Below are 15,476 nucleotides of genomic sequence, written 5' to 3' on the forward strand. Positions count from 1 at the left end.
TGACTGGCACTGATGATTGCTGAAGCCTGCAGCCGTCAGTGCAGAAATTTGCTCTGGACACATACGTCTGTGCTTCACGTACAGCTGGGCCTAGTCAGTTTGAGTCACCCTTGTACAAGCTTGTTTTTTCTCTCTTGTGAATGCACTTGCTAATTTGAAATAAAAATGTCTCTCTACAGTAAAAAAAAAAAAAAAAAAAAAATCCAGTGAGGGAAAAAGTCGTTTTCAGCAAATGGTCCTGGTACATACACACACAAAAAATTAAAAAACAGTGACAACTACAACAACAACAAAAGAATAGCTGGGCATTGTGGTGGGCACCTATAGTCCCAGCTATTTGAGAGACTAAGGCAAAAGAATCACCTAAGCCCAAGAGCTGGAGGTTTCCGTGAGCTGTGATGCTACGGCACTCTACCAAGGATGACACAGTGAGACTCTGTCTCAAAAAAAAAAAAAAATGAAGTGGGACCTTTCTTTTGCACCATTTACAAAAATTAAGTCAAGATGGATCAAACATCTAGATAAAAAAGCTAAAACTTTAGAACTGTTAGAAGAAAACCTGGAAGTAAATCTTTATGAGCATGAATTTAGGAAAAGATTCTTAGGTCTGACAACAAAAGCACAACAAAAGAAAAAAATAAAATAGACTTCATCAAAATTAAAAACTTACGTACTTCAGAGGACACTCTTAAGGTGGGGGGAAAATTACAAATCTTAGATCTGATAAACTAATCTACAATATATAAATTCACAACCCAATAATTAAGGGACAAATAATCCAATTAAAAATATGGGCAATGGGTTTGAACATTTAACAAAATAAACAATTTTCCCAAAGAACATATTTAAACGGTCAATGTACACGTGAAAAGATGGCTTGACTCCATTAGTTATCAAGGAAATATAAATCAAGACAATAAGATACCACTTCACACCCAATAGAATCAAAAAGACTAGGATGATAACAAGTGTTGATGGGGATGTAAAGAACTTGAAACATTTGTACATTGGTGACAGAAACATAAAATCATACAGCCACTTTGAAAATTGTCTGTTTCTCAAACTGTTAACATATTACTATAGGTAAATACCCAAGGGAAATAACACACATCTACACAAAAATATATACATGAGTGTTTAAAGCAGCATTATTCATAATAATAAATGGAAAGACTTCAAAGGTCCATCAGCTGATGAATGTTTTTTAAAAATGTGGAATATCAGCCCAGTTCCTATAGCTCAGCGGCTAGGACGCCAGCCACATGTATCAGGACTGGCAGGTTCAAACTCAGCCCAGGCCTGCCAAACATCGACAACTACAACAACAAAAAACTAACTGGGCGTTGTGACAGGTGCCTGTAGTCCCAACTACGTGGGAGGCTGAAGCCAGAGAACTGCTTAAGCCCAAGAGTTTGAGGTTGCTGTGAGCTGTGACTCCACAGTACTCTACCCAGGGTGGCAAAGTGAGACTCTGTCTCAAAAAAAAAAAAAATCCAAGGGAGTTGTAAGTAATTGTCTCTGAAAAGTCAGGCAGCTCTTCTATTGTAAACCTATTTCACTTTCAAAATAGGTACACATGTGCTTTGATTTAAAATTGTGTCTAGGCTCGGCGCCTGTGGCTCAAGCGGCTAAGGTGCCAGCCACGTACACCTAAGGTGGCGGGTTCGAATCCCCAGCCCAGGCCCGCCAAACAACAATGATGGCTGCAACCAAAAAAATGGCCAGGCGTTGTGGCGGGCGCCTGTAGTCCCAGCTACTTGGGAGGCTGAGACAGGAGACTCTCTTGAGCCCAGGAGTTGCTGTGAGCGTGATGCCATGGCACTTTACCCAGGGGGATAGCTTGAGGCTCCGTCTCAAAAAAAAAAAAGTTAAAATTGTGTCTAAGAAAAAGAAGAGGATAGCACTGACATTAGGCTTGTCTTATGGCCAAGGAACACAGGTCTATTCCAGTCCTTCCCCTACCATGCACTTTTTTTTTTTTTAAGGAAAGGTCTCAGTCTGTTGCCCATGCTAGAGTACAATGGTGTCATCATAGCTCACTGCAACATGAAACATCTGGGCTCAAGCCATCCTCTGCCTTAGCTTCCCAAGTACCTGGGACTCTAAGTGCTCACTACCACACCCAGCTAATTTTTTTCTCTGTTCCCCAGGCTGGTCTTGAATTTCTGATCTCAAGTGACCCTCCTGCCTTAGTCTCCCAAAGTGCTAGGATTATATAGGTGTGAGCGACTGTGCCTGGCCTAGCTCTTTTAATGTGTCACAGACAGGTGAATAAATTCAGAAAAATGTTAACTTTCAAAACAAAATATAGGCGGGGCACAGTGGTTCATGCCTATAATCCTAGCACTCCTGGAGGCTGAAGTAGGAAGATCCCTTGAGCTCAGGAGTTGAAGACTACCCTGAGTAAGAATGAGACCCCATCTCCACTAAAAATAGAAAAAATAGCTAAGTGTTGTGGTAGGCACCTGTAGTCCCATGTAATTGGGAGGCTGAGGCAGGAGGATCACTTGAACCCAGGAGTTTGAGGTTGCTGTGAGCTAGGCTGATGGCCACAGCACTCTAGACTGTTATAACTGTGTGATACTCTGTCTTTAATATATATATGTGTGTATGTGTGTGTGTGTGTGTGTATAGAGAGAGAGAGAGAACTATATACCGAAGAGTGGAAAGAAAGTAAGTGGCAAATGAGAGAGTCACATAGAACACCAAAAAGTTGAGCTTCCAAAAGGAGCAATACTGAGAAACTTCAGAGAGATTAGGAAGTTGTTAGTTGGTTTTCAGTGATTAGGAAGTTGTTCTGATCTTTGAGAGAGAGAGAGATGACTATAGATTAGTGATTATCCACTAGGTGATGATTCTTACCCATCCACAATCCCATGGGACATTTGGTAGTGTTATCACAAATGGGGAAGTGCTACTAGCATCTGGTGAGTAGAAGCCAGGGATCTAAAGTGCATGGAAGTCACTGACAAAGTATTACCTGACTCAACCTGTAAATAGTGCTATGGTTGAAAAACCCTACTACAGAATAAGGGAAAGTGAGAAAGAGAATAATGTCCGCTTGCTGAACGTATGTAGGAATATTATCAACGGTAGTGATTATGCACTGTTAAGAAATCCAGGGAAAAATATAACAGCTAGCTTGAATGAGAAGCAAAATGGAAAAAGTTAATAAAGGGAATGTATAGAACAGTGTCTGGCACTTAGTATTTAATAAATATTGTTGGTTTTATACAGATCTTCATAAAGAATTCAGGCAGTTCATTAACAAATATTCATTAAGTACTAGTTACTATAGTAGAAATTAAGACAAAATACTTTGCCCTCAAGGAGGTTACACAAGGACTTGAAAGAAAAGATAGAAAGTAAAAACTGCTATCAGGAAACGTACCAGAATGATGAAATTTCAGAAAAAAAAGAAAAAAAAATTTTTTTTTTTGAGACAGGGTCTCACTATGTCACCCTCGGTAGAGTGCTGTGGCGTCACAGCTCATAGCAACCTCAAACTCTTGGGCTTAAGCGATTCTCTTGCCTCAGCCTCCAAATACCCAGCTATTTTTTGGTTGTAGTTGTCATTGTTGTTTGGCAAGCCAGGGCTGGATTCAAACCTGCCAGCTCTGGTGTATGTGGCTAGTGCCCTAGCCACTGAGCTACAGGTGCTGAGCCAAAATTTCTTTTTTTTTTTTTCTTTTCTTTTTTGAAATGGAGTCTCACTTTGTCACCCTCAGTAGAGTGCTGTGGCATTATAGGTCACAGCAACCTCAAACTCCTGACTCCTGGGTTCAGGTGATTCTCCTGCCTTACCTCCCTGAGTAGCTAGAACTACAGGTGCTCACTACAAAGCCCAGCTAATTTTTATCAGTAGAGATGGGGTCTCACTCTTGCTCAGGCTGGTCTCAAAACTGAGCTCAAGTAATCCTCCCACCTCAAGCTCCCAGAGTGCTAGGATTAGAGGCATGAGCCACTGTGCCTGGCCAAGAAATATTTTTTCTTTTTCTTGGGGACAGGGCATGAGAGCAGTGGCATGACTATAGCTTACTATAGTCTGAAACTCCTAGGCTCAAGTGATCCTCACCTCATCCACCTCAGTAGCTGAGACTACAGCACACACCACCACTTCCACTCCCAGCTAGCTTTTTCTTTCTCTTTTTTTTTCTTTTTTTGGAGAGACAGGGTCTCACTATGTTGCTGAGACTGGTCTTAAATTTCTAACCTCAAACGACCCACCTGCCACAGCCTCCAAAGGGCTAGAATTATAGTCGTCAGCTACTGCACCAGGCAAGAAATTATTTCTTAAAAATTCTGAGTTTATGGTCATTTATATGCTTATCTTCCTATTAGTTTACCAACTCTTTATAAGTAGAGAGTTCTATTCATTTTTATATTCCTCATAGTAATTTTGCCATAATTCTAAATACATATATATATTTGTTTAATGAAAGAAGAAATATTTATAAATAGTCTTCTTTTGCCCTTGCTTTTGCCCTTTTACAAAAATGACATAAAATATTTACCTCATTAAATTATAGTTCTTTACCTTTTTTTGTCCTTACTAGACCACCAACACCAGAAGAATAGAGATTGTGTTAGCTTAGCCATCTTTATCATTCAGGACCTAGTACACAGTTGGTGACCAATAAATGTTTGTTGAATAAAGGGATGAGATCACAATCACTGTCAGTGATATGTTTTTGAATAGTAGTTATTAGCTTCTCAGAGGAAGGGGAACATAATTAGAAAATTTATGTCTTCTGTTTAATGTGAGTCTTTTGTTTAAAATATTTTCTTCTATGTTTAGAACTTTAGAAAGTTTTACTAAAGAGGTTCAGCTTCTATTAAAGTCCTTCTGCTTTATTTTTCTTATCTCTGCAGTGGTGATTTATCCCGGGGTCATTTCTGGGATGGGCTAGGCTCTCCTCCAGATTCCCCATCTCCTGGGAGTGATGTATATTGTAGCAGTGAGCTGAATGACCCTCAATATGATCAGAGTCTCTTGGAGAACTTATTTTACACAGCACCAGTAAGTTATTGATTCTGATGTTTTAGGAATTGGAGAATATTAGTAACATTAGTAGCTGTCAATATGATATCACTTGGTAGACGGAAGCTATCCATTTTATATACCTTACTTTATGTATTTATTTATTTATTTACTTTTGCAGTTTTTTGGCCAGGCCTGGGTTTGAACCCGCCACCTCTGGTATATAAGGCCAGTGCCCTACTCCTCTGAGCCACAGGCACCGCCCACCTTACCTTAATACTGAAAACCTTAAGAGGAAAATATTATCTTCATTTTACAGATGAGGAAATAGGTTTAGTAAGATTTCGTATTTTGTCCAAAGACCCAGTAAATAAGTGTTAGAGCCAGAATTTAAGTTCAAATTTGCCTCAATCCAAAGCTTATGGTCTTAATTAATATAAGACTTTCTTAGAGCTCTTCTAAAGAAGAGTTAATATAATTATATCCTCAGAACTATCCTGTTCCAAATATTCCAGAAACATCTCTACTTACAAGTGACAAATACCTCTACTGGCCCTTAAGACTGCATTCTGTTCTGGTTTTTCCAGAGTTCTTTCTTATGTCAAGCCGTATGTTCTTAGCATCTTCTGTAGTTTCTAAATAGTACATCCAATTCCTGTTCCACAAATAATCATTTATATGTGTAAAGATTGCTGTCATGCTCTTGATTTTCCTTTGGTCCAGGTCAGGAAAAGATAACTAAAATCCAAGCTAGTTTATACCAGCTTAAGTTTCTTTCTTTCCCTTTTTTTTTTTTGAGACAAAGTCTCACTTTGTCACCCTCAGTAGAGTACAGTGGTGTCCTAGCTCATAGCAACCTCATACTCTTGGGCTCAAGTGATTCTCTTGCCTCAGCCTCCTGAGTAGCTGGGCAATGCCCAGCTATTTTTAAAGATGAGGTCTGGCTCTTGCTCAGGCTGGTCTCTTGAACCTGTGAGCTCAGACAATCCACCTGCCTCACCCTCTCAGAGTGCTAGGATTACAGGCATGAGCCCCTGCATCAACCTAACGTTAATGAAGACTATCTGGGTTTGGAACTCACAGCAACTTCAAACTCCTGGGTTCAGGTGATCCTCCTTGCTTGAGCTTCCCAAGTAGCTGGGACTACAAGCACCTGCCATTCTGCCTGGCTAATTTTTCTATTTTTAGTAGACAGGGTCTCAACTTGCTCAGGCTCGTCTAGAACTCCTAACTCAAGTGATTCTCTTGCCTTGGCCTCCCAGAGTGCTAGTAATTCCACTTTTTAAAGTTGTATTGCTTCTTAGAAGGACATGCTTATTTAAGTTAATTTGTTCTCCTTATCATAGGTTAACAAATGATACACCTAAGATGCTGGAAAAGAGAGTTGGAAAGGATAGACTTAAAATCCCTTTGAGTTGGCCTCCTGAATGTGTATTAGCTTTATGCCTTTTTTAAAAATTTGGAGCCCAATAACTATACTGCCATCTTCTCTTTTTATTTTTAATTTTGTAATATAAGAAGCTCCCTTTTCTCAAAATAAAAATGAATTATGGCCAAGCACAGTGGTTCATGCCTGTAGTCCTAGCAATTTGGGAGGCCAAGGAGGGAGTTTATTTGAGTCCAAGACTTTGAGGTTGCAGTGAACTGTGTTAACGCCACTGAATCTAGCCCAGGAGACAGAGTGAGACCCTGTCTCAAAAAATTAATTGCAGGGGGCTTAATTACTAGCTTACTTATTAAGGAAATTTGTGACATAATAAATAGTTGATCTTAGCAAGATTAAAAGCAGAATGAATTATTTGTTTTGTGGAGTGATTATAAAAAACAGTCTTTACATCTAAATAATTCGTGAAGTTACATTGTACCAATCATTTGTCCTTAAACTGTGGTAGGAATAAAGGCTTTGAAATCCATAGACATTGTTTATTTACTTGGAACTGAATTCGTAGTTTATTTTTATGAACTTAGCATTCTTTTTTGTTTAACCAGGAGAAATATGAGAGTATTTCCTTGACGTTAGTTATCTCTTTAAGAGAATGATGTATATGAAGAGAATGTGCTTTCTTTTAGAAAAATGTTTGTTTACTTCTATCCCTAAAGTAGTTATCCTTTGGTATCTTTTTCTTTCTTTCTCCCCATAGAAATCTGAAACCAGCATCAGTGATTTCCTCAGTGAAGATGATGACATTGCCCCTTCTAAAAAAATGAACCAGTCGAAAGCTCTTGTCAAATCTTCTAAGGTTCTGGAGTCAAGTGATCATAAGATGAAGAAAAGGGCAGCAGGCAAGAAAAATAGGTGAGCTTCTCTACAAGTACTTGTTTAGAAGCAAAAGCAAAGTAATATTATTTCTACAAGATCTCCTAAAGCGAAATGCCCTATGTTTGCCCAACACTGTCAGAGTGGTTAATTATAGTAACTCAGTCAGTATGGTAACAAAAATGTAATAAAAAGATGGGTACAATTAAAATGGTTAAGGTAGAAAGCAGAATTCTAGGTTGTATGTGTACTGTGATCATGTCAATGGTGCACCATTAGGAAATATGCATAAAGAAAGCAAATGAAAAGGGATACACAAAAGTGGATGTGTCTACTCCCTGATAACTTATAAATCAAGATGTTTGCCACCCTAATGCTTTCTATGTTTTGCTGTGCAAACTAGATTATTTCATGCTGGGCCTCTAACCATTGCCTTACTGTCTGAACTCCTTTCAGAAGTTTGGTCGAACAACAGATACTCTCAGAAATTCCAGAAGATGCCCAAGTAATGACATTAAGTGTGGATAGACTAGCCCTTCTGAGTAGAACACATTCAATCAGAATTATCATCGAAACAATGGGAGTTCCTCCAGATAGTCCTCAGATGACCTCTGGCAAAAAAAGCTCTACTGGGAGACCACCTACACTAACAACAGCAAAAAAGTGGTATGTCTCTAACATGAGAAAACTAAATTTGACATTTTTGCTAAGTGTTTCTGATAATAATCAACAATTATATAATACTTTATGATTTATAACATGTCTTTTATGGATCACTCAATCAACAGAAATATATTAAATCTTCCACTGGATCCCCAAAACTATATGAAGTATGAGAATAAATAAAATTAAAATACACACTCTGTTCTTGCAGACCTTACAGTTAGCAGGAGAGAGAAGCATTTAAATGGCTGTCTATGACATTTTAGACATTTAGGAGCCAAAATAGATGTTTTATATTGAAAGTACTATGGGAGCACAAGGAAGGGATCTTAATTTTTAATTTAATTTTGCCTAAAAGGATTGGTAAAGACTTTGAAGAAGAAGTAGGGCCTCTGAGGGCAGGTGGTCCTGAAAACAGGACCTTCTGAGATATGTAGGATTCATCAGACAGAAAATAGGTTTATTATATGGTTAGTTTTTAAGTCACTTTTTCTTTTTCTTTTAGCACTTTTTTTGTGGAATATCACTTTCCTGTGGGCTTTTCTGAAAGTGGATTGGGAAAGACAGCTTTGGTCACTGAGGTTGTTCGACTTGCTTCCAGTAAAATTACAGGTGGAGGTAAGAGACAGACTGATTTTCTGTTCCTTAGACATTATGACTTAAGAAGAATCTTTGAATTTCTAATTATTCACCTGACTAGCATCATGGAATCTTAGGTCTAGAAAGAACTTCAAAGGGAATCTATTCTAATTCATTTATTTTATAAGTGAGGAAACTGGCCCAGTGGTACTATGACTATCCTGATATAAGGCAGTAGGTCAGTAACATAACTGAGACTAGAACTAAGAACTTAATTCTAACACTTAGATCATGTGATAGTCTTTCAACTGTCACCATTTTTCTTGTGGTTCTTTTTTTAAAACAGCTTTAACAGGTATAACTTGTATACCATACTATCCACTCATTTGAAGTGTACAATTTAACTGTTTTTCAGTATACAAGTAGTCTCCAGGTTAGGAACGAGACAGGTTCGTATGTTTGTTCTTAAGTCGAATTTGTATGTAAGTTGAGGTAGGTATACTTACCTATTACCTGGAATAGCCTCGGATCTTATTTGGGAGTTATATGTAAGTCAGATGTATGTAATGTGGGGACTGCCCATGTTCTCATGGGACAAACCATCACCACGTTATAATTTTAGAACATTTTTGTCCCCCCTAAAAGAAACCCCATACTTACTAGGATTCAGTCCCCATTTCCCTCTCCCCGCCATCCCTAATCAACCACTATTTTCCATCTCTATCAATTTATCCATTCTGCTTATCTCATATAAACGGAATCATGCAACATGTGATTTTTGTGGCTGGCTTCTTCAACTTGCCATAATGTTTTTAAGTTTCATCTATGTTGGTTCCTTTTTATGGTCTAACATTAGTCCATTGTGTGGATATACCACATTTGATTTATCTGTTCATCAGTTGATAGGCATTTGAATTGTTTCTACTTTTTGGCAATTTTGCACAATGCTACTGTGAGCATTTGTGTACGTAGTTTTGTGTGGATGTGTTTTCATTTTTCTTGGTGTATATACATTTTAAGAAAGGAAAAATTGTTAAAATTGTAATAGTCAGTATATGTATGTATATGACTTCTTCGATTAAAAGAGGTGCTGTGAATGTCATACTCCACATTCCTACCATAATTTGATTCAACTTTGAAAAGTAATACATAGATAATATCACTTAAAAGGTATTTTTTTGACACCCCCAGTATATCTAACCATGAAATTGCTAGATCATATGATAACTCTATATTTTAATTTTTTTAAGAACTACCAGGCTGTTTTCAACAATGGCCACGCCATCTTAATATCTCTGCATCCTCATCAATACTTGTTACTTTCCATTATTTTTTATTCTAGTCATGCTGGTGGGTATGAAGAAGTTTCTTGTTTTTTGTTGGTTTTTTTTTTTGGATACAGTCTCACTTTGTTGCCCTTAGTAGCATGCCATGGCATCATAGCTCACAGCAATCTTACACTCTTGGGCTCAAGCAGTCCTCTTGCCTCAGCCTCCCAAGTAGCTGGGGCTACAGGCAGCTACCACAATGCCCGGCTAGTTTTAGAGCCAGGGTCTCACTGTTGCTCAGGCTGTTTTCTACTCGTGAGCTCAAACAATCCACCTGCCTTAGCCTCGCACAGTTCTAGGATTAACTATAGGAGCCAGGCCACCATTCTTTTTTTATAGTAAACCAGAACAACATAACACTGCTTATCTTCTACATATTCTCCAGGGTTTTCTTTGTCTCTGATACTTCAATCCTACAACCCTTTCTGTGAAATTATACTGACTAGATTCCTGAAAGAGATTTTAGTTAGATTTGAAAGGGAGGCAGGTGGTATCAAGGCATGGATGATGATGACTTTGGTTGGGTGGTGTAACATGTGCCTTTGTGTGCGATTCTCCTTACAGTGGTGAAATTCCAGCAACGATCTGTGTTTCCAGTACAATTTAGTGGCATGATGATAGAGCACTGGTGGAATTCTAACCTCACTTTCCAAATTTACATGAAGAAAATACCACAGAAAAAGGTACTTCGAGAGATTTTGACCTTTGCCTTAGCATTCACACCAGGGATTTAGAGCATACTTAAAGTTATATTCCTACCTAATCTAGGAATTTTCTCCAAGCTCAAGTAACACTTAATGCTTATTATTACTATGATTATTAACTACCAATCTCTATTTGCTGTTTGTTATATGCCAAATAGTATGCTAAAGATTTTACATGCATACGCTATCAAATTTAATCATCACAACTTCTCTATGAATTATGCACATAATTATCTTCATCTTACAGATGAAGAAATGAGATTTAGTGAAGTAACATGTCTAAAATCACTCAGTCTAATAAAAGTCAAAGCCAGAACTTCATCCCAGTCTTTTGTCCTTAGATCCTAAGTTCTTAACTTCTTTGCTGTGCTGCTCCTTGTTATAGAGGGATGACTGTTTATATTGAAATAGGCTATTAGCTTTAATTTGAGATACTACTTCCTGTTTGTAGGTGGGATACATAAAATATCAAGCCTGTGTCCAAAATAATATAATTGTGGGTAGCAGTTTTGATCAACTAAATTCCACATTTATAAAATTCAGTTGTAGCTAGCAAATCAATAACCTATGACATTAGCAGTTTGTTTTTTATTTGTTTGTTTGTTTTGAGACAATCTTACTATGTCTCCCTTGATAGAGTGCTATGGCATCACAGCTGCTCACAGCAACCTCTAACTCTTGGGCTTAAGGAATTCTCTTGCCTCAGCCTCCCAAGTAGCTGGGACTATAAGTGCTCACCACAGCGCCAGCCTATTTTTTGGTTGTAGATGTTATTGTTGTTTTGCAGGCCCAGCCTGGGCTCCAACTCCCCACCTTTGGTGTATGTGGCTGGTACCCTAGCCGCTGAGCTACAGGTGCTGAGCCAACATTAGCAGTTTTTATTTCTATAAAAGTGTAGCCTTTATAATCTTTTGTCTTCTTCTTTGCTATGGATAGCATGAAGAAAGCATGTCTTTTTTTTAATTGTTTTTTCAGGGAATATAAAAAATGCAAATTATTTTTGGAAATATAACAGAATAGAGAGAGGGAGAGAATCACATGATTTCATAAACTCAAGATAATCTCTTAATATTTCAATACAGTTACTTTGAATCATTTTCCTATACCTAGTTAACGTTTTTTTCTAATTATGAAGAATTATATGTTTTGTTATTATTGTTTTCTTCTTTTTCTTTTGTAGTTTTTTTTTTTTTTTTTTTTGAGACAGAGCCTCAAGCTGTCCCCCTGGGTAGAGTGCTATGGCATCATACTCACAGCAACCTCCAACTCCTGGGCTCAAGTGAGTCTCCTGCCTCTGCCTTCCAAGTAGCTGGGACTACAGGCACCCACCACAACGCCTGGCCATTTTTTTTTTTGGTTGCAGCCATCATTGTTGTTTGGCGGGCCCGGGCTGGATTCGAACCCGCCACCCTAGGTATATGTGGCTGGCGCCTTAGCCACTTGAGCCACAGGCGCCAAGCCTTGTAGATTATTTTGAGACGGGATCTTACTCTGTCACCTGGCTAGAGTACATTGCAGCTCACTACAACCTCATTCTCCTGGGCTCAAGTAATCCTCCCACCTCAGCCTCCCAAGTAGTAGGCACATGTCACCATGCATGCCCAGCTAATTTTGTTTTTTTTTTAATTTTTGTAGAGATGGAGTGTCTCACTATTGCCCAGCCAGTCTCAAACTCCTGGCCTCAAGTAATCCTCCTGCCTTAGTCTCCCAATGTTCTAGGAATATAGGAATGACCCACTACACCTAGCTTATACATATTTTTAATAGAAAACTTGGCTCAGTGCCTGTAGCTAAGCGATTAGGGGACCAGCCACATGCACCAGGACTGGTGGGTTCGAACCCAGCCCAGGCCTGCTGAACAACAATGACAACAACAACAACATCAAAAAAAAAAAATAGCCAGGCATTGTGGTAGGTGCCTGTAGTCCCAACTACTTGGGAGGCTGAGGCAAGAGAATTGCTAAAGCCCAAGAGTTTGAGGTTGCTGTGAGCTGTGACTCCATAGCACTCTACTAAGGGCGACATAGTGAGACTCTATCTCAAAAAGAAAAAAAAAGAGGCTCAGCGCCCATAGCCCAGTGGCTATGGTGCCACCTAAAAACAACAATGACAACTGCAACAAAAAATAGCCCGGTGTTACGGCGGGCACCTGTACTCCCAGCTACTTGGGAGACTGAGGCAAGAGAATCGCGTAAGCCCAAGAGTTTGAGGTTGCTGTGAGCTGTGATGCCATCACTGAGGGTGACGTAGTAAGACTCTGTCTCAAAAAAAAATAAAAAGAAAAAAGAAAACTTAAAAAATATTTTTTGAGGCAAAAATTTCCTACAATTTCATCACCAAGAAATTAGTATTGTTAACATTTTTACATATCGCTTCATCTTTTCAAATGAATAAAATATATTGTATAATTTTATGTCATTTTTATCTTTTATATCTTTTTTAACATTGTCTTGAGGGTTTTTACTAATTTTTCTTCAAAAATATGTATTTAATTTCCACATAATTTTATAAGTATTTGGGATTTACTGTGCATATAATTTAAATTCTACTTTTACCAAAACATTCTAACAAATACTATTCATGTTATTACAAGACTTTTAGTGGATAGCATTTCAATGGCTACATATCCATTGTATAGATGTTCTTGATTTTTTTTTTTTTTTGAGACAGAGTCTCACTATGTTAGAGTGCTATGGCATCACAGCTCACAGCAACCTCAGACTCCTGGGTTTAAGCGATTCTCTTGCCTCAGCCTCCCAAGTAGCTGGGTCTATAGGCACCCACCACAACACCAGGCTATTTTTTTGTTGTTGCAGTTGTCATTGTTGTTTAGCAGGCCTGGACTGGGTTTGCACCCACCACCCTTGGTTCATGTGGCCAGCACCATAACCACTGTGCTATGAGCACTGAACCTAGATATGCTTAATTAAATATCTAGAATTGTTACCTAAGGCCAGGCACAGTGGCTCACATCTGTAATCCTAGCACTCTATAGCACTCTGGGAGGCTGAGGTGGGTGGGTTTCCTGAGCTCACAGGTTCAAGACTAGCCTGAGCAAGAAGAGCAAGACCTCGTCTTTAAAAAACTAGCTGGGTATTTATGGTGGGCACTGTAGTCCCAGCTACTTGTGAGGCTGAGGCAAGAGAATCACTTGAATCCAAGAGTTTGAGGTTGCTGTGAGCTATGATGCCATAGCACTCTACCAAGGGTGACAAAGTGAGACTCTGTCTCAAAAAAGAAGACTTGTTACCTTAGTAATTCCTGATTATTAGAAATCTACTGATTTCTATTTGTTAACTACTTTTACTGTGTATGTTTGTATATAATCTTTTAATGTATTATTTATCATTTAGTATAAATTCCCAGAAACAGAATTACTAGACCTAAGAGGATAAATATTTAAAGCTTTTTATATTTATTACCAAATTTTCTGTCCAAAAATATGTTACCAGTTGATATTCCCAACTTCCATCATATACAAACCTCTTGTTTGTCCATAACCTTGATAACATCAGGTATTTTAAGTTTCGTAACTTTCCTAGTTATAAAGCCAAAATTTGTAATATATAAATTTCATTTTTTATTTTTAATAGTAAAGTTGAACATTTTGAGTAAGTAGCTAACTCTTAATTAAAAAAGTAATCTTCTAGCCTCTTTGTGGCTTATGAAGTCCTCTTTAATCTTCCAGGAAGAAATCATAAAACCCAGAAGGAAGACCAAAATATAAGAGAATATAGGATCCCATTAGAAATTCCTTAGCCAAATAATTAAGCTTTTTACTTTGTAAAATACAAGTTCCTTTATAAGCCATCATATGTTGAAATTTCAGTTATAATCCCATGGCTCCTTTTTAATTTAAACTTTTTTTTTCCTTCTTCCCTCAGCCAGAAGTCATTGGATCTGCATCACTTCCTTTGCGAGCTGTCATTCAATCAGAGCTGCTTTCTTTCAGTGACCAACTCCCAGTACAACAGGAAAATGGTCAGACACAACTTGGCCCCCTCAAGGTATGTAGGTATGCATTCGGGAAGGCAGAAATATTTACTGAGCATGTATTCTTGGCTGGTACTGAGAGCATAGCAGTTAATAAAAGCAAAATCTGTGCTGTTTTGGAGCTTCTATTGCAACAGGTCAATGAAAGTACTATGAAGGAAAAAAACAGTATGACTTGATATTGACTATACCTGGGAAGAAGTAAGGAGATGGTTAAAGAAGATCTTTGGTGACCTTTGAAGAATGAGGGAAGGCAAAATCACAGGGCAGATCACTTCAGAGAGAGGAAATAACACATGCAAAGACCCTGCAGTGGGGTTTGGTGTCAATCAAGGAACAGAATGTTGCCACAGGATAGTGAGCAAGAGGAAAAGTGGTAGAAAGTAGGGTTAGACAGGCAGGTATGAGCCATATCATACAGAACTTAGTAGGTCAGGGTAAAGAGTATAGATTTTAGCCTAAGACCCAAGGAAAGAATGTAAAAGCATGGGAATGATATCATTTGATTTTCATTTTTTAAATGTTACTGTGTAGAGAATAGACTGTAGGGGAGAAGAGGGAAAATGGAAAAGCTGTTATATTAGTACAGAAAAGAAAATGATTGAGGTAGGTTGGATTAGAATAGTTGTAACAGTGTGCCTCATGGAATGAATTCTAATGTATACTAGGTTTTTTCTTGTATTAAGGTACATCAAGATTCTTGGGTGGCAGAATTTATATGTGTGACTTCAGAATAGCTTTGTTTTGGTGTCCTGGTATATTTTTTTAAATCAGCACAACTATGTCTTAAATAACCCCATGGTTCCCAGTCTCCCAGAGAATAAAAGTCCAAGACTCACTACATGACCCCAGCCTACCCTTTCTGCCTTCTCTCTGATAGTTTCTCTACCAATAGTTATATCAAAGTATGTAAAGAATCACTAAGGTATCATGCTGGTTCATTCCTCCTCCATGATTTTTTTTTTTTTTTT

General features: G+C 38.2%; 1 protein-coding gene across 1 annotated transcript in view; it reads left to right on the forward strand.

Annotated features, from left to right (window-relative positions):
• Positions 1-15,476, forward strand: part of C2CD3 (C2 calcium dependent domain containing 3) — a 142,218-nt gene that overhangs the window by 37,754 nt on the left and 88,988 nt on the right. The window contains exons 8-13 of the mRNA XM_003780906.3: positions 4,873-5,020; positions 7,123-7,277; positions 7,695-7,904; positions 8,407-8,519; positions 10,373-10,491; positions 14,397-14,519. Of these exons, the coding sequence (XP_003780954.1) occupies positions 4,873-5,020; positions 7,123-7,277; positions 7,695-7,904; positions 8,407-8,519; positions 10,373-10,491; positions 14,397-14,519 (868 nt within the window). The remainder of the gene's footprint in view (positions 1-4,872; positions 5,021-7,122; positions 7,278-7,694; positions 7,905-8,406; positions 8,520-10,372; positions 10,492-14,396; positions 14,520-15,476) is intronic.

This window comes from Otolemur garnettii, unplaced genomic scaffold (assembly GCF_000181295.1).
Source record: "Otolemur garnettii isolate 467f Iridium unplaced genomic scaffold, OtoGar3 scaffold00001, whole genome shotgun sequence".
Lineage (NCBI taxonomy): Eukaryota > Metazoa > Chordata > Mammalia > Primates > Galagidae > Otolemur > Otolemur garnettii.